Source organism: Castor canadensis, chromosome 17, assembly GCF_047511655.1.
Source record: "Castor canadensis chromosome 17, mCasCan1.hap1v2, whole genome shotgun sequence".
Classification (NCBI taxonomy): domain Eukaryota; kingdom Metazoa; phylum Chordata; class Mammalia; order Rodentia; family Castoridae; genus Castor; species Castor canadensis.
This window is the reverse complement of record NC_133402.1, coordinates 11,760,324-11,782,603: the sequence shown is the minus strand read 5'-3', so window position 1 is coordinate 11,782,603 and position 22,280 is coordinate 11,760,324. Positions and strand designations below refer to the sequence as shown.

General features: G+C 42.8%; 1 protein-coding gene, 1 long non-coding RNA gene and 1 pseudogene across 4 annotated transcripts in view; 1 reads left to right on the top strand and 2 right to left on the bottom strand.

Annotated features, from left to right (window-relative positions):
• Parn (poly(A)-specific ribonuclease) overlaps window positions 1-22,280 on the top strand; it is a 149,715-nt gene that overhangs the window by 107,021 nt on the left and 20,414 nt on the right. For all 3 annotated transcript variants that reach the window (XM_074060055.1, XM_074060053.1, XM_074060054.1), the window contains one exon: window positions 10,051-10,240. In XM_074060055.1, the coding sequence (XP_073916156.1) occupies window positions 10,051-10,240 (190 nt within the window). The remainder of the gene's footprint in view (window positions 1-10,050; window positions 10,241-22,280) is intronic.
• On the bottom strand, window positions 1,378-8,807 carry LOC141418609 (uncharacterized). Its single transcript, XR_012443259.1, has 3 exons — window positions 8,427-8,807; window positions 8,139-8,241; window positions 1,378-7,351 (listed from the first exon to the last, which is right to left on the bottom strand). It is a non-coding gene; the product is annotated as an uncharacterized lncRNA (long non-coding RNA).
• Window positions 19,812-19,936, bottom strand: LOC141418642 (U4 spliceosomal RNA; annotated as a pseudogene).

Here is a 22,280-nt window from a genome sequence, read left to right as displayed (position 1 = left end):
GTCAAGCCTCTGGTCTCTAACCAGTTACTAGCTGCATGACCTTTTCTGCTCCTCTTGTCCTTCCAGGCTCAGGTCTGAGCTCTTGGGAAAACTTAGACACCGCCACATTCTCCAAAAGCCAATTTCCAGGTCCCCTGACTCACAGACTTCTCCCTTCCTCCCAGCCTTCCCTCCCAATGCTCTGAGACCCATCTCCTTTAGGGGTCTTGCACTAGCCCTTCTCCAGAAGCTGTTGAACTTCTTTTCAACAGCATGAAAACCTGCTGATGGCCTTGCATCCTGTCAAAGCACCTCCCTCTATTCCAGCCTGCTTCCCTGCCCAGGCTTTCTTCACAGTTGCCCCTCTCCTCCTGCCCTTGCCCTGGCACCTTACTCACTCTGTTCCACCTGTGGTCCTCAACCCTAGGGTGTGTTCCTCCAGAGATTTCCAGTGGCCTCCTTGCCAGACAGCCTTCACATCCTGTCTGCTCTCTCAGTACCTTCACCTGTTCTTCCTCTTGACACAGTGTTTTTTGGATTCATGACACCTGCTTCCTCCTTCTCAGGGTTCAGTCTGAACTCTTTTCTTTTCTTGCTCTGGGCCTTCCCTGTCAGCAACTCTGCCCTTCCTCAGGCCTCAAACTACCTCCATGCAAGTGATTCCCAAACTGATTCCCTAGCCACTCCACGTTTCCACTGGCTTTCTCCCAGTACCTCAAAGCCACTCTCCATCCACTGTGTTCCTGACTATGTCCTACTCCCTGTCCCCAGCCCCTAAGGTATGACCATGCACTGCCCAGGCTGGGACTTGAGGACTCTTGCTCCATCTGTCCACCTCTTCTGTCCTTACTTCTGGTCTCCTTCCTCTCCTTATTTTCTGCACCTTCTTATTTCCTGCTGCCTTTTCTGGGTCTCAGGCTAGACCTACTGAGACTCCACTGCTCTTCACATAGCAGTCTTAGCTGTTGCCCCAGCCTCACAGTGGGTTCTTCTCCTGCACCCTCCCCGGGTTTCCCCATTGTGGTCTTTCCTTTCCTCCTCCAGAGAGAGACCTTAGACTACGACACACATACACACACCCTTCTGTATTTTCTACACTCTCTTCTTCTAACCTTCAAGTCTCAGCACAAACTTAATGTCTTCTCTTGGGGAAACTGTTCCTGTGTCCTCAGCTTGATGAGGTCTCCCCAGAGAACGTAGGACACAGTTCCTTTCCCCTCTTGGCACCTGGGTGGTGGGCTGTACACTGCCTTTCTCTCCTAAATGGGTATAAGGTAGTCTCTCTGGTTCACTTGCATAGCCCTGAAGCCAGAGCTTTGCAAGCCAGGCCCAAACTCCTGGACTTCCACATCCCAGTTCCTGCCACTTGTCCCTATAACACCGAATAAAGAGGCATGGTAAAAGACAGAGGAAGGAGGTTTATTGCACGGCCCAGAATATAGCATGAGAAGAAGCAGAGTAAACACTCAGCCTGTTTTCTGCCCTCTTCGGGGTAGAGACATGAGCTTTTACTTTAAGTAAATAAAGAATTAGGGGTGGGGGACAAAAGGTATGCATAGCTAACAGTCCCAGTCACAGTCCTTGTTCTTTGAGGGTTCAAGTAAAGTTGTCATCACTTGAGGGGAGCAGTTTGGCTCCCATGAGATGATTACTCCTGCTCCAGGGTGCAGCCTCATCATTATAGGTATCTGTCCTCATTTGGAAGGGTGGTCTGTCCTGCAAGGCTCCACTGTTCCTTAGGGATAGTTTCAGTTCCTTGTCATGAAGATGTTATCCATCATTCCTTTCCTTCCTTGATTCCATTGTGGATGCTGGAGAGAATGGCTGAGAACAAAGGACAGCAGGTACAAAATGGAAATGGAGATGCTAGGCTTTTCGCTTGTTTCTAGTTAATTCGTGCATCCAAGTAAGAAGCCAGTGCTTTACAACAAAAGCAGTTCAAACACCTCTTACAGCCCTAGTTGTCTAGTTTAAAAGATGGTTTGTTTATTCATGAGTGAATGGATAGATGAATAAGGAACAAGTGAGAATTAGATATATTTGTTTGTAAAGCAGTCAGCATACTTCTTGACATATCATGAGTACTTAATATTGGTAGCTTTATTTATTTTTAATTGACTGTTCAGCTTGTAACCATGCCATAAAGAGAAAAAGGAAACACCAGCTTGGTTAATGGAAGGTGTTCCTTAATGACATCATCCATTAGCTGCTGAGGCCCTTGGCATGGGCAACTCAGTCAGCCTTTTAATGTTTATTCTTCCTGCCCCTACTCATGTTGAAAGCTATGTTTCTTACCTAGATTCTCATCTACCCGATGTTCCTCTCCCAATTTGTCCTTTCCCTCACACTTCTTCTAGATCATGGGATTTCTTATGGGAAGGAGTGCCACTTCCCTTTTGCCATGTTTCAGGACCAGAGTTTGTTGAAAGAGTGAATGAAATGAGTGGTTATTTATTTATTTTTTTGGTACTCGAGATTGAACCCAGGGTCTTGTGCATGCTAGGCAAGAACTCTCCCACTCGAACCACACCTTCAGCCCTTTTATTTTTATTTTGTGTTTTGACAGTGAGTCTCACTAACTTTGGCTGTTCTGGCATGGAACTTACGATCCTCCTGCCTCTGCCTTCTGAGTAGCTGGGTTCAGGTGTGCGCCACTACAGAGATGAATGTTTTTAAAGCAGGCTGTGGTGGTGTCAGGAGAGTTCATGAAAAAAATCAGTAAAAATTTTAAAATTATACTTCAGACTTTTTCATTTTATATTCAGTCAGCCTACAAGATTGTGTTCAAATTCTAAATGATAGTATTTCTGCAAGCTATTGCAGGTTCAAGGTACATCAGGCACCCTCACTTCTGTTGCACAGTGGTGTGCCGAGTGTGGCTCTCTGAATCTGTGTGGCTGTGGAGCATCTTGTCCTGGGCTCAGGCATGGTTCCTTTTATCTCAACTATTTGCCTGGGGTTTAAGAGCAGTAGCCTCAGTACTTATGCATTGTTCCAGGCCATGTACTAAAAGCTTTGCATAATACTCTGTGCTCTACCTTACTGCTTTGTAGGGTAGATGGGAATGTCCACCTTATGGATAAAGAAAAGTCCAGGGAGACAGGTGATTCACCTCAGATAAGCTAAGACTGGGGCAGGATTTGCACCCAGGCCTGTGTAGCCTCAGCACCTCTGGTTTTCCCTCTTGACCTTGCTGCCTTCCCTTGGGTAGGCTTGAGGTAATTAAACATCACCTTTATCTTCACCCAGCCTTCATGTAGCTTGTGAGGAGTGTTTTTTCCACTCCTTGTCCCTGATTGGAGACCTGTGAGGTAAAACCAGATGTGGGAAGAGCAGCCTGTCTTGGTTCAGGGGAGGGATTGGTGTGGAGGAGCAGAGTGGGAGGCAAGACTCGTGGCAGGTGGCAGAGCCAGGATCACATCTTTGTCCTGCTCTGTGCATTCTAGCTGGCTGCAGGTGAGCTTCTCAGCCAGTGATGGAAACAACTCTCACAGCAGGAAGGGACCAGCCAGTGGGACATGTGGCCCACCTAAATGCTGTTAGCTGCTATTGCTGTTAACCTTTGAGCTCTGAAAGCTTTGCAAGCATGGTCCTCTGAGCCTGCTTCCTTCTCCACATTCGTTTCCTTTACTAAGGACCTCCTAGTGTCGGGCGCTACTGCAGAGTGTGATGAATGATGCCCCCCACTGCCTGCCTTCATCAGTGCTATCTGTCCCCTCGCAGGGCCTGGATGGAGCTCTTTCACTGTCCCAGTTTCCCGTCTTTCACCTCAGTACTACAAAAGATAAAAATAAGTATCCTTTCCTGGAGAAGCACCCACGATATAAAGGGATGAGTAAGGAACAAGGGAACCATGTGACCAAGGCAAGAGAATTGGCCTCACTGACTGAGCTGGCTGTCTACAGCTGTTGGCTATGTCTGCTTCTTACCCATTGTTGCTGCAAGGCTCTGGTGTGGTGATGGTCCCAGTTAGTACGGCCCAAAAGAAGCTCTCTAGAGCCGAGGCCAGGGCACAGCCGGGGCAGCAAGGGCAGGCCTGAGGCAAGGTCAGCACCTCTTGCTCTAGTCCAGGCTCTTTGTTCGCACACCAGGCTTCAACATGAGCTTTGCAAATGAAAGATTTATAAATAAGTGTTCTCGTCTGTCAACAGACATAAGGCTGGGCTCTTTGCTTCCTTCCCTTCCATAACCACATATTGAATTCCTACAAAAGAACCAGCATAGTCCCAGGTGCTACAAAGAGGAATAAGGTATGGCCTCTTCCCTAATGAGCACCTGGCCCTACTGGGGAGACAGGCTGATGTGAGAAGATGGAGTGAAGATGTGGGAGTTGGGTAGCAGTGTGGTCATGGCCATTCTGGGTGGGGTGCCAGCTGGTTTGAGCTTCACAGAGGAAACAGGAACATGAGCTGCAGAGGGCAGAAGATAAGCTATCATTTTCTGGGCTGGCTTACCCCTTTTTCCTGTTTGGGCATTTTGGAAATACCTGCATTCGCCTATATTTCTGTGTATGCTTAAATCTGCCTAGTCTCTTGGATGGGGGACAGGATACTGTTCTGATCAAAAATGATCAAGATCATTTTTTTGAAACACAGGAAAATGTTCATCATGACCATTAGAGTTGATTGTTTTTATGTTGTCTTCTTTTTAACTCCTTTCTTTAAAGATTTTAAAACTGGCAGCATCCAGGTATGGTAAAGCCCTCCATCCTCTTTTTGGTAAAATTGTCAACCCACACCTATCAGAAGTCTATGGAGTATGAAAAAACATTTATATCTAATATATTCCTATTTGAATAAGCACAAAGCAACATTGGGTGTCATCCATCCCGGCATGAGGTCCAAACTCAGAACGACAGCAGGTGGCTCAGGAGCTGGGCTGGCAGCTGCTGTGGGAGGAGTGGGAGGCTTTGTGCTGGCCCCCAAAAGGCAGGGGGAATGAATGGCACCATACTGGATGATGCACACACACTGTGCTGGCCAAGGGCAATAGGGCTCGGGTCTGTGCAGCTGGCAGAAGCTACTCTTGGCATATGCCATCCCAGGTGTGGTCAGCACTCTCGGATGTCCACAGACACTCCTTCTGCTAGTTATACCCGACTGTGTGGAATGGTGGATAGACTCTGATATGCCTGTGTCACCTACCAGGGATGCCATCTGGGAGCACATGTAATATCAGAAAAAAAATGCAGGCTTCAAATAGGATCCCAGCCTAAGCGCTTGTAGTCTGTGGAGCTTTGGGGTAGACATGACTTCTGAGCCTCGGGTTCCTTATATGTGATGTCAGAGTAATGCCTACAGGATTTTTTTGTGTTTGATGGGGTAAGTATCCAATAAATGCCTCTCTTTCTTATTAATCCAAATTAATAAGAATATTGGCAGTTCCCTTAGACTTTGAGAACTTGATGTTGACTGAGTTTAGTCGTTGCAGAAAATCCAGGACTAATGGTATGGAACTGCATCAGCTGTTTGCTGTGGTCTCCCCGCCTCAGCAATACATGGCTGCAGCAGTCTGAGTGCCAGTGTGCAGAGCCACCTGAGCTGCCTGAGGAAGCAGTTCTCACAGCCCTGTGCTCATCAGGGCTCCACTTCCATGTCCTGGAGGATGTCCACAGGAGCAACGAGGCTGGTCTTAAAGAGACCTTCTAACTTCAACAGTCTGTGTGGAAATGGCCCTCAGAGGTTGGTCAACGATAGCAATAGATGTTCTGTTTGTTTAAAATGTACCAAATATCCATGAGACAAGCCCTCAACCGAAGGACAAGTCATTGCTAATAAATGATATCTACCTATTGTTCTTTTACCCATCCTGCTGACTCCCTGCCTGGGGCAGCCTATGTCTGAGATTTATGCTGAGCACTCTCTTGTCTCTTCTCTCTCTCTGTATCTGTCTCCTTCCCTCTCCCTCCCTAGTGTGTGTGTCTAATTTTATAAAAGATGTCATAGGTCCCTAGGATTTGCATTTCTACCTGCTGTTACATTGCTAAGATTACTAAGATTCACCCATTTTATTCTTTATTTCCTTTGGGTGGCTATTCTACAACTTAGCTGTGCACCTGCCAGAGGGGTTTGGGATGGCTTCCTCCCTCTGTTTTTGGCTATTATAAACGGGTTTTTTTTTTTCTTTTTTAATTCTTGTATTTCTCTCTTAATACTCATGTGCTAATAATATACACCCAGGAGTAGAATTGCTGGGTCATTTGTTGGTGTGTGATGATCCAGTTTCAGAGAGAACGCCGAAGTATTTTCCAAGTGGTTGTGCAACCGCTGGAAATCCCATTGCTCCCCATCTTCCCGTGGTTGCTATTATCAGTCTTTTTAATATTCTCCCAATACGATGGGTACAAAATGGTACCTTGTTGTGCTCATAATTTGCCTTTGTCTGAGGTTGACTACCTCTGCATATATTTATTGGCCTTTTATGTTCCCTCTGTGAAAGGCAGATGCATGATTTTCAGGTCCTTTGCCCATTATCTGATGTTTTCTTACTGATTTGTAGGCATCTTATGTATTCCGGTGCTAATCCTCCACTAGTTAGGCTTGTACTAGCGTCTTCTCCTAAAGTCTTCACTCTTTAAAGCGCCTTTTGAAGGACAAAAGCTTTAATATTAACACAGCCAAACTTCCTGATCTTTTCTGCTAACCTCTTTTGTATCTTCATAAATTCTTCGCCGCTTCAAGCTTAGAAAGATATTCACTTATATTTTCTTTTCAAGTTTTCAAAGTTTGCTTTTGATGTTAAAGTTCCTCATCCATGTGGAGTGGATTTTTTGACCTAGTTTGACTAAGAGTCTCATTTGTTTTTCTGGGCCGTTCTGTCAAAAATGAAAGTCTCACAGATGCAGAAATCTGTTTCTAAGCTCTTACTTCTGTGTCATTGGCCAGTTTGTTATTGGTCCCATAACTGCACTGTCTTAATTACTACAATTTTAAAATAAGCTTTCTAGTTAGCAAAGTGAGTCCTCTACCTGTTCATCAGAAATGTTTGGGCTAAGAGTTGGGGATGGTGGTGTAGGCCTGTAATCCCAGCTACTCAGGAGGTGAAAGTGGAGGCAGGAGGATTTTGGTCTGAGGCCAAACTAAGCAGAATGGCACAAGAGCCTATCTGGAGAACACTAAAAGCAGAAGGGCTGGAGTGTGGCCCAAGTGTCAGAGCTGCCCAGCAAGCGTGTAAACTCTTGAACACAATGCCCAGTCCTGCCGAAAAGTTTAAAAAACAAATAAATAAACAGCAGGGTGATTGTTGATCCTTTGGTCTTCCATTTAAATTTTAGAATCTAGGGCTGGAGAAGTAGCTCAGTGGCAGAGAACTTGGGACCACGGGCCTGGAAGCGGAGTGACTGAACACATGTGCAAGATCCTGGGTTTCATCCCTAGCATCACAAAAAAAAAGAGATGGAGAGAGAAATAAATTTTAGGATCTTTTCATCCTCCACAGAATACTTGGGCATAATTTCTGTGCAGCAAAATGACCATCTTTGGTCACAGTTCTGTTTGGGCAAATGCATGCAGTTGTGTAACCACCATCACCACAAAGACAAAAGACACTTCCGTCCCCCGCAAAATTCTGTCAACCATTTGTAGTCAACTTCCTCCCACCACCCAAGCCTTGAACCCAGTTCCTTGTAATTACTGCTCCTTCCTTTCTTTCTTTTTCTTTTTTTTTTTTTGGTGGGGGAGGGGGAAGGGTTTTTGGTTTTGTCTTTTCTTTTTTTGGTGCTGGGATCAAACCCAGGGCCTCATGCATGCTAGGCAAGTGTTATACCACTGAACTATATCCCTGCCCTAGATTTTTAACTTTTTTTGTTGTTGGGACTGGGATTTGAACTGAGGGCTTTGTACTTGCAAAGCAGGTGTTCTGCCGCTTGAACTACACCCCCAGTCTACTCCTTTCTGTTGAGATTTTTTTTTAACCTTAATTTCTATTTTTAGTTTCTGCAATGCTTAATTAAAATATTGGCATTTTTTGCTGGAGTTCCATTAAGTCTGTGGATCAATTTCAGAAGGAATCTCCATCTTATGTTGTCTTCCTGTCCATAAACATAATGAGTCTATCAACTTAGCTGGAGAGACTGCTTGACAATAAAGGAAAGTTCGGGGATTTTTTTGGTTTATTGAAAGAACATCTTGCTATGCAACCCAGGCTGGCTTCAAACTCACCATGTAGCCCAGGCTTGGCCTTGAACTTGAAATCCTCCTGCCTCAGCTTCCCAAGGGCTGAGATTATATTTGTGCACCACCATGCATGCCTAGCCAGAAAGTTCTAAATTTAAAAAAAAAAAATGAACATTTTAAGTCATCCTTTAAAACCCCTAACACAGGAAAGACTTTATAAGATAGTTATCAACCTTAAGTAAACAAGATACCTATAAATATATAGCAAACAAACATGTGGCAGAATTGTGTCTGTATATCTCTGGCTGGTTCCAAACCAGCCTTGCTACTTACCTACAAGGCCTTAGCCAGCTGTGTAGCTTCTTGGATGTGGTAATTGGAACATCCCTTCCTTGGGGAGCTGTGGAGATTAAATGCTGTGATGTATGCAGAGTGTCAGGAGACGATGAAGTTGTGAACAGATGAGATTGTTATGTTCCATGATAACTGCCTCACTTGCCTACCGGGAAACAGGGTGACTCCCAATGGGTTTGGTTCCCAGGTGGCTTTGACAAAGTGTTGGGACCAAAAGATGGCCTTGAATCACTTCCCTGACAAATTTGGAAAAGGTTAGTGCTACCAAGCAGCTTGCTCCTTGCGGCCTCTAGCAGGCAAGCTATGCTCCTCGCTGGATGACAGGGTTGACAATTCATTCTGCTGATTCATCCATCAGAGGCGTGGCTTGGAGCCAGAGCTTGGCTTCTAGATTAAAGGCCCAGAGCTGCAAAGCTGCCGGGACATGAAGGAATGCTGGTAAATTATTGCCATGTGAAGGCTAGCAGTGAAAAGTGGATTGTTACTCGTTTCCCCTTTTAAGTGATCCCAATTCCTAATGTGCTCAGATAAATTCCCTCTCCACATTAACCAGCTGTTTTGTGCATTTGACCATGGAACTAGAAGCAGAATAATTGGAAAGTGTTGGGTACTGTTAAACACATCCTCTTGGCTGCTTTCTGGCCCTGTCATCACCCTTGCTGTTGTGGGGGATATTGACCCGAGTCCGCTTTTTTACTTGGTAATCCAAATTAAATTTGAGAGAGGGATTATTGTGAGTGCCATCCTTTTGGGCAGACATCAAAATAAACCTTTTAGATCAAAGAATGGAATTTAAGAGCGAGATCCAAGAGATGCTGCCTTGCCAGCTGTTGGGTCAGACTCATGATGGTAGGACCCGTGGCTCTCATTGTTTATCACATTGATTGAGTAATGGGTCTAGGTCACTCATATCCAGAGCCGGCTCCCCTCACCCCCCTTGTCTCCTTGTGAATTGGAGTGAGCTCACTTAACTCCCAACACTTCTCCAGGAGACTGTAACATACATATGAAAGTTTCTTAATATTTTGAGGCTTTTCGTTTATTTGTTTCTGTTTTTGAGACAAGGTCTCTTGATGCAGTTCAGGCTGATCTTGAACTCTCTTAAGTAGTCTCACAGCTGTCCTTGTCTGGGATTTAAGACACTGATGCCCTGGAGCCCTTGTCCAGTTCTGGGGCAAACACTGAGCACAGACACACAGCAGGCCTTCTGTATTTGACACAGAACTCACTACCACTGTCCATACAGCTCTAGTTATCATTTTTATTTTTAACAAACTAGTGAAAGTTTACAGTTTTTGCCTGCTGTATATTTTCCTTTTCTGACTCCGAAAATGACAGTTATGGTTGCGGCAAATGTCTTGATAGTATTTTATTTTACATCACTACAGTTTGTTACAGTTTACAGAACTCCTCCCCACTGGGAAGGGAGACTGGGGAGCAGTGACCTTCCCATAGAGAAGGACAGACCAGAATGTGCTCAAAGTCACCTTCCTCCTCAATGGCACAGCTTAGACCTGAGCCTAGGGCTCCTTTGGTCACCTCAGGCCAGCTTTCCTAATTGACATTCTTATCTCTTATAAGGATTTCTTTCTTTTCCTTGTAGCTGTCAATACAAGCAAATATGCAGAAAGCTACCGGATCCAGACCTATGCAGAATATGTGGGGAAAAAACAGGAGGAGAAACAGATCAAGAGGAAGTGGACAGAAGACAGTTGGCAGGGCATGGAGGGAAAGCAGCCGAGCACACAGAGCTTGTCCCACGGGCTGCAGAATCACAACTACCATACCAACAGGTGAGAGCTTGGCGCCACTCACAAGGATGACTTGTTCCATTGTGGCTGCTCTTGTGGCTTCTTTTAGGATATTACGTAAGAAATCAGACTTTTGAGGAAGGTACTTTCCATATAGTATCGGAGATGACTACTACAGTATTTTTTATTTATTTATTTTTATTTGTTTTTTGAGACGTGATCTTGCTATGTAGTCCAGGCTAGTCTGAATTCGAGTTCCTCTTGCCTCCGTCTCTTGATTATTGGGATTATAGGTGTGTACCACATGCCCCACTCATGACTACTCTAATTCCTTAGATTTGAGACAGGGTAAGGAAATGGAGGCTCTTTGATCTGCCCCAATGAAGTAAGAGACGAGCGCTGCCACTGGATCCATCTGCATCCTCTTCCCTGGAGCCGTGTGGCCTTGGCCTGAGCTTCTCAGCCCCTTTCAGATCCTACACTACTAGGGACCTTTCAGATCCCTAGAGACACACTCCTTAATTACCCCATCCTGTCTTCAGAAGATGAACACTGATGACATATAATGTAGTTACAGGAAAGAGGAAGATTATCTGTACGTGCATATATGCATTATAAAAAACTGTGATTTTCCAGAAAATGTGAACCAACAAAAGAAAAAAATTATCCATAATCCCAATTAGCAGTTGCTAATTATCCAGTGATAGAGGGCCAGTACGCTTAAAAATGTTTTTGTTAGGGATTAAAAACTTGAAGTATAATTTAGATACAGTAAAATGCACAGATCCTAAATGTTCCCTTCAGAGTGTTGACAGTTGTACAGACCCACGTAGCCATCACCACGAGATAGAGACCATTTCTTTCTACACCGAAAGTTTCCTTGTGCCCCTTTCCTGTAATCCCAAATTGCTGCTCCTTTGAGCAGCCACTCTCATGTCCTTACTGCTGCCATTCTGCCTGATCCTGGAATCTGTTTTAGAAAATGGAATCATGGTGTTGCATCTGGCTGGTCTCACTTAGCTCACTTGTGGGATTCATCCTTCTCTTATGAGTATGGATACGTTATTTTCTTTGTTGAGTAATACTTTCTGGTGTAGAGCTTTTTTTTTTTTTTTAACCTGTTTTCTGGTTGGTGGACACATGGAACAGTTTCTAGTTTGGAGCTATTAAAAATAAGTCTACTGTGAACACTTGTGCAAAAAAAATTTTTTTGTCAGCTTATGTTTTCTCTTGAGTAAATACCTAGGAGTAGAATTGATGACATTTAGGAGTTTGTTAAACTTTGTAAGAACAACAACAAAAAGCAGTCTCTAAAGTGTATGTAGTCCACCAGTACTGTATGAGTTCCAGTTGCTCCATTTCCTTGTCAACATTTTAATACTACCTGTCTTTTTATTTTAGGTATTCTAGATAATAGGGGTACTGCCTTGTGGTTTTAATTTGCCTTTCTCTCATGACTGAGGATACTTTGGCTGCTTTGGGGGATGGGGGTTAATGCTCAGAATCCAGCTTTCCCATGCCAGGCAAGTACTCTACCACTGAGCTGCACCCCAAGCCCTTAACCATCTTGTTATGTCCTTGTTAGCCATTCAGATATCTTCTTTTAGAGGTGGCTGGTTAAGTCTTGTTTTTTTGTTATTGTTAATTTATGGGAGTTCTGTGTACTCTGCATTCATGACCTTCATCAGATACAATTGCTGTACACATATTTTTTGATTCTGTGAAACCTATAGCCTTATTCATTTTATTAGTGAGTGACCAGATATTTTTAATTTTGATGATACTCTGTTTATTGTTTTTTTCTTTTGTGGCTAATAGATTTTTTTCTTAAAAATCTTTGTCTATCCTAAGGTAACAGTGACTTTTCTCCTGTTTCCTTCTGGAGGATTTGTGGTTTTAGCTTCGATACTAGAATTATCCATTTCAAGTGAGTTTTGTATATGGAGTGAGATGGGTATTACGGTTTGGCTCTTAGGTGTCCCCCAAAAGCTCATGTTCTGAAGGTTTGGTCTGACAGTGCTTTTGGGAAATGATGGAAACTAGTCAGAGGAGGTAGGTCATTGTGTCTGTCCTTGAAGGGGTGTTGAGACCCTGTCTCCTCCAGTCACTCTGCTTCCACACCACCGTGAGGCAAGCAGCATTGCTCCACCACGCACTGCCCGTGGCGTCTGCCTCACCACAGGCCAGAAGGATAGGGCCAAGTAACTGAGGCCTCTGCAGCTGTGGCCAGAATAAGCCTTTCCTCCTCCGAGTTATTTGCCTTAGAGATTCGCCACAGCAGTGGAAAGCTGACTAACTTGAGGGGTTAAGGTTTACTTCTTTTCTCTATGGCTGGTTGTTCGGCAACATTTGTTTACAAGACGTTTTCTTCCCTCACTGGATTGACTCGCCACCTTCATCAAAAATACATTGGCCATGCGTGTCCAGGTCTAGGTCTAGACTCCTGTGTTCCACTCGTTTATGAGTCGTTACTCAATGCTAATGCCACACTACCTTGCTGCCGTGACTCTACAGTAAGTCTTAAATCAGCAAGTATATACCCTCTAATGTCCTTCTTCTTCAGATTGTTTTGATTTGCACCACATGCAATTTAGAATAATGCCTCTGTACTCATTAAGCTTGTGTTTTAGCTTTTACTGTGGTGATCTTATGTGTTGTACATTATTTTTACATGATTCTTTTTTTGGAGGGAGGGTGTTGGGGTTTGATTTAGGACCTTGTGCTTGTTTGTCAGGTGCTCTGCCACTTGAGCCACGTTGCCAGCCCTCTTGTTTTGATGATTTTTAAAAAGTACTCCACACAGTCTTTACCTGCACAATTATGTTGTGCATGGAGTCTTTCTGAGGCAATCCCAATAGCTCATTTTTGTTCCTGTTTTTTTGTGTTGAAGCAGGATCCTGCTATATCCTGCTTCCAGACTGGCCTCAAACCACACAATTCCCCTGCCTCATCCTCCAAGTACTGGCCTTACAGGCATGCACCATCATGTCACCTTCCCAATAGATCTTAACAGCTTCTTTGATTTCTGGTATAACAAGATATTCTAGGCTCCTGCTGCACATTCTGTGCCTTGTCTTTGGAATCAGTCATTTCTGTAAGGAGTGCTGCTCTTATTCATGGGAAATGATGCTTAGAGACCACAATGTGAGCTCCACAGGTGTTTGTGGACATCATATTGGTAATTTGTTATAGTCCTTTGAATGAAAGGAATTAGCAAGGAAGTCTTTCTTTCTTCCCTTTTGAAGTAAGTTTATACTGATATTTCAAGTTTCATTTATACTGTAGTACTTTATTTCTTTTTTATAATTCTATTACTCTTCTTTTCTTATGCTGAAAATGTTGGTTCCTAATCATATTAAGGTATTTATTTGGCTTCATGCTACAGTATATATAAAACACTCTCAAAATAACTATTGGTACATCACTAGTAATATAACTGTTTAAAAAAAATTGTAGTTATTTTTGTTGTTAGAGTATATCCCATTAGGGATGAATTGCCAAATTACTATGTTTGAGGGCAGACGGTATAGCTCAGTGGATAGTGCTTTTCTAGCATGGGTGAGGTCCTGGGTTTGATCCCTAGCACTGCAAGAGAGGGAGGGAGGGAGAGAGAGAGAGACAGAGACAGAGACAAAGACAGACAGAGAGAAAGGAAAAAACTGTTTTCAATGTCACTTGAAATAATTCCTCTCTTTGTGCTTAAACAACAAACTCAGTAAACATTTAGGTTTGCTCTATTTTAACTTTCAGGGATTACTTTTTTTTAGAACTTAAATTTGCTTTATAATTATATAAAGCCGTTCTGTGGTTCCAGGGGCAAATCTACCAAGCAAGGCAGATTTAGGAAAGTCTGGCCTCTCTCCTTGTCTTCTCTGTCATGTTTTCTCCATCCCTGTGGTGACCAGCTTTACTTGTTTTTAGCATGCCCATCCACATTACAAGTATGTAAGTTACTACACATGTATACCCCCACGTTTTTACAGGTATGTGAGTGACACACATGTACCCCCACATTTTGCTACATGAATGGTAATGCACCACAGTGTTGTTCTTTACCATGCTCTTTCCTTTAGCCATGTATCTTGGAAATTTCTCTAGCTCTGTTTCCATCAAAATGTATTGCTGTACACTGCAAGGGGATTCAGTGTTCCACAGCCTCCTTAACTACACGTGGCTGTTGAAATTCTAGTTTACATTATCAATCTCGTAGCAAAATTCATGAACATTGTACAAGTCAGATGCTTTGTGAAAACTAATGACCAGTGCTCTCGTTCAGATGAGTCATAGTCTTTCACCTTTCCAAATTTCTTAGGTCTTTCCTGTCTGGTCAGTGGAAAGTTCACTGACACACAGCATGGTTTCTGCAATACCCATAGGCCATCATAGAAAACGAGAGTTGCTCATATTTATTACAGCAGAGTCTTCCTTCCAGGCACCATGCTAGGTGTTTTTCATCATTTCATTTAGTCTGTACAGTAGCTCAGCAAAACCCATTGTGATGTGATATTCCTGATTTATACACAAGGAAGTTGAGTCTGAGAGAAACTAAATAATTTAGCTCCAGTTGTACAAAAATCTAATGTAGTGTCCTCTGGGGTTCGTAGCACAGTGGATTAAGTCACTTCTTAGGATCATGGCATGTTTACACCTGACTGCAGGTTTGAGAGAGACCACTCATTTTAATAAATTATGTACGCTTTTATTTAAAAAGAATAAAAAACTGTGGCAAAGAAGCCCTAAGAAAGGCCTCCAAATATCAACCTTACTTCTGTGGGGAGAAGATTTGGATGCCCTGCACCAATGTAAAACTGTTCATTTTTAAAATGTAAAAAGAGACAGAAATGGCCCTGGAATGCTAGTCAGTCTCACCCATACTGAAATGTCATCCTGAGCTCAGCGCATTTGTGCTCTTTGTGGAATCCACTCTTGGTCCTGGAATGGGTTGACTGGTTTCAAGCAGAGGAACTACAGCGAGTACAGAGGAAACTGAGGGTGGTGAAAGGAAGGATGTTTGTTAATCTGGTCGGCCTGGTGCAGAGGGCTGTGAGAACAGATTATGAGAAGCTGCAAGAGAAGAAGAGGAGCTTTTCATCCTCCACGGACTGGGGAGGACCCCTGCCCGGCTGAAGAGTATTCTTAGCCTTGCACAGTGAAGAGAAAACTCAGGCTCTGAGAGTGGGAGGCTTGCTCAGCATGGAACAGTCTGCTATGCTCAGAGCCCGTCATGACCCACTGCCTCCCTCCTCTGGCTGATTGATTCAGGTTGATGGTCTTTTAAAAGAGTGGGCTAATTTCAGACTGGAGGAGTGGTGGACCTTTCCTGCCTATTCTAAAGGACTTTGGTTTTTATGAAGAGGCTCTGTACTCATCCTCCCTCTTACTCACTTCTTTCCACTTTACCAGCTCAACGGTAGAAAGCAAGGACCAGTCTGCTCTGAAAGGGGGATTTTAAGAAATTCAAATAGGTGTTCAGCATAAAACTAGAGCCTGACAAATATGAAATGCAGAAATTAAAGTATATAGTTACTAACAAAATCAAATAACCAATCAGGAATTTTAGGTTTACCGTAGAATGTCCCTAAGACATAAAGCCTGATGTTCAGTCAGGATATGGGATAACTCTAATAAGTGTTCCTTCTACCCCGTTTGCCTGCCTAGGTATTGAGGAAAGATGAACTGATACAGCTTATTGGCTTTCTTTGGCTTCTTCTGAACCAGTAGATCAGGGTACCGTTGCTTCCTTTAAGAGGGGATATTTGAATAGGATTCCTGGGAATAACAGAACACATGAGAGCCAGACAGCTTGGATAAACAGAATGTGGTATGTGAATATTATGCAGCCTTTAAAAAAGAATGGAATTCTGACACCTGCTACAACATGGGTGCACCTTGAGGGCATTGTGCCAAGTGAAATGAGTCAGTCAAGACAGATACTATGTGATTCCACTTATATGAGGTACCTAAGGTAAGTCAGACACATAGAAACAGAATGGGGGATGCCATGGGCTGGGGAGGATTGAATGGGGAGTTGTTTAATGTGCTCTAGTTGTGCAAACTGAAGTAGTTATTGAGATTGTTTGCATGACAATGTGAATGCACTTAACACTACTGAACACTTAAAAATGGCTCAAGACTGGAGGTGCAGCTCAGTGGTAGAGCACTTACTTAACATAGGTGAGGTCCCGGGTTTGATACCAGCACACACACACCTCTCTCTCTCTCTCTCTCTCTTTCACACACACACACACTCTCTCTCTCTCTCTCTCTCTCTCTCTCTCTCTCTCTCTCACACACACACACACACACACACACACACACACACACACACACGCACACACACAGTTAGGATGGTAAACTTTAAGTTATGGGTACTTAAGCACATTGAAATTTTAAAGAAGAGATTCATGCCAGGCAATTTGGAATTCAGTTTTTTATAGTAGAATTTGACTTGAAGCTTTGCTCATGATAGCAGGAAGTGGAAAGAATGTTGATAAGAGACCTAGAATAAGAATTTAAGTGGAGAATTAGGTATTAGTATCCAGAAGAATAGCTGGTAAATACATAATTTTCAGTTACTATTTATCAATTTATGTTTCATCTATTAAAATACTTTTTTTTTTTGTTTGTTTTAGTGCTGGAGATTTAACCCAGGGCCTGGTGCCTGGCTAGACTGTTACTGAGCTATACCCTCTGCCCCTAGAAGGCTTTACATCTGGTCTTTCTCTTCTCATCTATGGTATAGGTGTAGCACAGGTGGCAACTAGATGGATTGATTTTTTTTTTTTGATGGAGGTCTGTTTTAGGCTAGCTGGAATATAAAGTATCAATGCTACGACATTGGCAAAGCCCAGCTGTGAAAGCGTTATCAGTTATATTATTTGGAAATTACAGTTGGGTGCCCGTGGCTTACACCTGTAATCATTACTACAAGAGGATCATGGTTCGAAGTCAGCCCAGGCAAATAATTCCAGAGACCCCATCTCCAAAATAACCAGAGCAAATGAACTGGAGGTGTGGCTTAAGCAGTAGAGTGCTGGCTTTGCAAGCACCTGCTGTGCAACCTTGAAGCTCTGAGTTCAAACCCCATTTCCAGCAGACCCCCCAGAAAAATTATATGTGCATTTTTAGGATTGAGTTATTTATTTTGTGGTGGTAGGATCAAACCCAGAGCCTTGCTAATACTGGACAAGAGCTCTGCCACTGAGCTACATCCCTAGCCCTGAATATTTTTAGAACTTAATCTCTTAAGGTTTCTTTAGTTGATCTTTTAAAAATATATAATTATCTCATTAAAATTTAGAAGATTTTAGCAATGACTTAGCTCTCTTTAAACATAGAAAGGTTTGTCACTATCTCCAATAAAAGCCAACACTGCCATTTAAATGCTACTATATGCAAAAAATTTGGAATTTGGCACTGAATGATGCTGTCACCTCACACCTTAAAGTGGTGTGTCATCTCAGAATATATTTTAAATAATACAAAGCTACATTTAATGTCTTCTCATACATACATGACTTTTGAGGTGTTGGAATGCTTTCATGTTTAACAATAGCAGTAATACTTGAAATAATATTTTCTTTCCATATCTTTTTACTATTTATTTGATTGGCCATAATCAGAAGTCATTGTCATCTGTACTGTTAACAGTATGTTATATTACTTGGTACTTATCTGCATATCATGGTACAGTTTTTTGTAACAGTATAATGATGCAGCAATTGACACAAATTGCCCTCAGCACATTTGGATGATAGGAGTGAAATGCTATTTTTCCCATGTCTGGTAACTAAATGCAAAACACATTTCCTGTTTCAGTTGCCCAAATTACATGCATTTAGGCTTATTTCTATATTTTATAATAGTGCTAGCTAAAATAAAGTATGAAATGTATAAATCCTGAATTTTAATTGCCAGATGTAGAAATCCTTAATGTTTTTCTGGCAGTCCTTTTCTGACACTTTAGGCTTAGCAGAAATTCTGCTAGTGCATTTTCAGCCAGCAGGAACTGTGTCTAGCTTGTTTACTTGGGGAGGTCAGGCATAAGAATAAAGAATGACCGCTGTGGCCCATCACCAAGTTTGTCCTTGTCCTGATAGTGGTGCCATGTTTAAATGTCTGCATGTTTGAGGAGGTGTCTCTTTTTGTCTATTCAAGAATCCCTAAAGCAGAGAGTTTTCTTTTACTTCCACTGTGTTGCTGGTAGCACAGAAGCCAAATGTTTGCCAGATGGTAATATTCTAGATTCTCCCATTTGTGTCCCTTTTTCCCTAATGCAAAAGAACTAGAATCCACGGTGGGTAATTGGATGTTTAATGTTTTCAGAATAAGATATTGGGGGAAAGGTGGAACTGTGTCTTCCAGAAACCTTGTGTATAGTGGTCAGCAGGTTCCTGCGGGTCCTGAATTCACAAATGACCATCCAGCTGGAGGTCAGCTGTCCCCTGAAAGCTGCTGGAATGCTTCCCTTCTCACCACCAGCTGTCAGAAGTGTCAGCATCCTCACTGCTTGTGCCTGCCTGCTTCTCTTCGCCCTTTCCACCTCCTCCTTTCCTGATATTTTTCAAAGATTTGGAACATTGTCTCTGAAGACCCAAACCAGTGTCAGCTCTAAAAACATGGACTGGCTTTCTTTCTCCCTATAGAACAGGGAGGGAAAGAATAAGCACTCGCACTTGTTAAGAGTCTACCATGTGCCAGGAGCTGTAACATGCACTATTGTAATTTGTGTTCTTATTTAATGCTCACAGTTACCTGTTTCCTACTTGAGAAACTAGCTCAGAGTCACAAAACCAATAAAAGAACCTATATTCCAGCCCTCAGCCCTTGGCTTCCAATTCCCTTCAGGCATGTTCCAGAATGCTGCTCCTTCCTTAGACATCCTTCATGATCCGTGTTGGCCACTGAAATGCCTCCTGAGATGCTGTCCATGATTATAGCAAGTTAAAAGAAAGAGACAGTCGGGGATTCTTGCTTATTCCTGTCAGCATTCCAGCACCTAAGTCATGATGGATGGTGCGTGTGGTTACTCAGAAAGCCTTAACAGATGGTAGAGCAAGAGCACTTGAGACTCAACCTTTGCATACTGAAGTCCAGCACACTGCCTTTTTCTTTTTGACTCTATAAAGCCAGACCAAGAATACTTTGAGTCACGTTGCTAAAGGTGAGAAAGAGAGGAATGGCTACACAATATCTACTCATTTTATGCCTTGCCTGCTGCTTAGACCAAGAGTCACCTGAAGATGCGTGGTGCCTTGGGACATCTCAGATCCAAAGACTATTCGTGCATTCACTATCACTGTTTTTTCTTTATTTGCTTGCTTGTTGTCTGTTTTGAGACAGGGTCTCACTATGTAGCCTACGCTTGCAATCCCCATGCCTCAGCCTCCTTGTCACATTTTTAAGGGAGAAATAAAAGGAAATCCATCCCATGCGGTGCTGCAGAAATCATATTTAAGCCACCTTATCTTAAATCAGATGACTGTGTGATAGAGCTGAGAAGTTCTTTATTTTATTTTATTGTGTGTTTGTTTGTTTATTTGTGTTGTTGGGGTTTGTACTCAGGGCCTTGCACTTGCTAGGCAGGCACTCTACAACTTGAGCCACACCTCCACCTGAGAACTGGGAAATTCTCATGAATGACCATGAGGTGTGTTAGTTCATCCTCTTAAATTCATTTAGCAAAAATTGCACCTTGGATAAGCCTCATTGGCTATAATACGTTCACTGCATAAAGATATCCTCTTAAATTCGTGACTCTGAATTCTTGGAGGGAATTGGCCTCTAGTTTGCTGTAGCCACAATTTAACCCCGGAAGAGTCTTTACAAGCCAACCCAAGACTGCAGGAGCACGTGATCTCTTGGTGTCAGCATCTCTTGGTGGGGTGGTTCTTGGTCCTGACTGAGCACAATTATATCTTCTTGTCATGAGCAGCCTATCAGTTGGCACCTTGTTCTCTTGGCCTTCTTGTGAAGCCTTCCACCCTGTTGATTCTTCAGCTAAGATCCGTAGTACAAACAATGCCGTCTTATTTGGAATTTGCCTAAATATATAGCATGCATGTCCATTTAGAGTGGCTCAATTAATGATGTGTAATGAAGCCATTGGATTTAGAGTTCTCCACATGGTTGATAGCCTTCTTTTTGTCCTCTTCTTTCATCTCTAGTTTCTCTGTTTGCTCTGACCACTTTATCAAGAGGACCCAGATAAAGTTGAATGCACAAGCAGAGGAGTAGTTGGGTCCTTCCAGGCACTGCCTCCTTCCCTGGTCATCACTTGCTTATTTCCAAATTTGAGCTGCCGAATTGACAGTATGGGGCTTTCTTTCCTTCTCAAGTTGGAATTAGTAGGTTTATAAGGAAAACAGAAGAGGGATGAGGGTGTGGCTCAAATGGTAGAGTGCTTGCAGAGCATGTGAAAGGTCCTTGGTTAAATCCCCAGTACTGCAAAATGAATGAATGAATGAAGGAAGGACTTAAAGGAACCCAAAATGACAATTTTCAAAGAGATGGAATGTCTTCAAAAGTCCACAGGATTCGCTGCCTCTGGTGGCTCACACTTGTATTAGCTATTTGGGAGGCTGAGATTGGGAGGATCGTGATTTGAAGCCAGCCTAAGTATATACTTCATCAGGCTCCATCTCCAAAATAACTAGAGCAAAATGGATTAGAGGCATGGCTCAAGAGGTAGAACACCTGTTTTGCAAGCATGAAGCTCTTGAGTTCAAACCCCATTCCCACCAAAAAACAAAAAACACACAGCATTTCCAGGTACAGTGGCAGACAACACCTACAATCCCAGCTACTTGGGAGGCAGAGATTGGGAGGATTGCAGTTCGAAGACAGCCTGGGCAAAAAGTGAGAACTCATCTCAACCAACAAGCCAGGTGTGGTAGTTCATATCTGTGATCCCAGCTATGTAGGAGGCTATAGGTAGGACCATCACAGTCCAGGCTGGCTTGGACAAAAACATGAGGCCCTACCCAAACAGTAACTAACAGTGTAAAACGGCTGGAGGCATGGCTCAAGTGGTAGAATGTCTACCTTGCAAGTGCAAGCCCTACTACTCCAAACATGCACACACACCCCACAGAGCATCGATCACAGGAGTAAGATACTGATGCTATAAATTTTGTTCTTTAATAAACGGACATTGAATTTTTCTTATGTGACATTTCTGTTTGTTAGTGTTAATAATTATGGAACACACTAATACCACAGTAATCCTGATAATGGAAGTGGCTACAGACTGGATTGTAGGCCGATGCATTCTTCTCAGGAATGGGGAGCAGCTATAACTACATGAGCAGAAGCATAACAATAAAGCTGTATTCTCGTGGAGCTCTTGGGAACCTGGAGGTGACTGTGTCCACCACCAGTGGGCTCCACGTCTGCAGATCCAGCCAACTGAGAATCAAAAATATTTGGGGGGAAAAAATGCATCTGTTAACGGCTGTCCTGTGTCCATAGTTGAGGAGGACTACTTTGATTTCTTTTATATTCTGTCTTTTTGTGGTATCATAGTTCATGAATACCCTCTAGCTATTTACATTGCACGTTCATCATATATGATGAGTGCATTTAGATTTCATAGGTCACAACGTTCAAAGGTTTCCAGTATACTTTGTGATGAAGAGAAGAAAACAGCTGTGACTCTAAAAGGCCAATGAGAAAGAAATGCTCAATGTCAGGTGAAGCTGAATACTTCAAAATCTACCTGGGACCATTATCGAGAAGTTTCTGAATGTTCAGAGTCTCATTCTTTCCTGTGAAGTATAGGAATCAAGCTGTAAACTGTGGATAGTGCAGTAACCTTACCCTGGTGCCCTGGCTGCTTGAGGGTCTCACTGCCTCTTAGAATTTGGTCTGATATCAATGGCCATCATCTTTTAGCATTTTCAACATGATCTTTTTAAATGAAAAAAAAATGTGCTACGTTGTCCAAATTTATGAACTCTTTGTGTGGGAGAAAGGGTTTCCCTGAATTTTAAATTTGTTAAGCCACTTTAAATTTAATTTTTAAAAAATTGCATCTGTACTAAACATGTATAAACTTTTCTTACCGTTATTCCCTAAACAATAT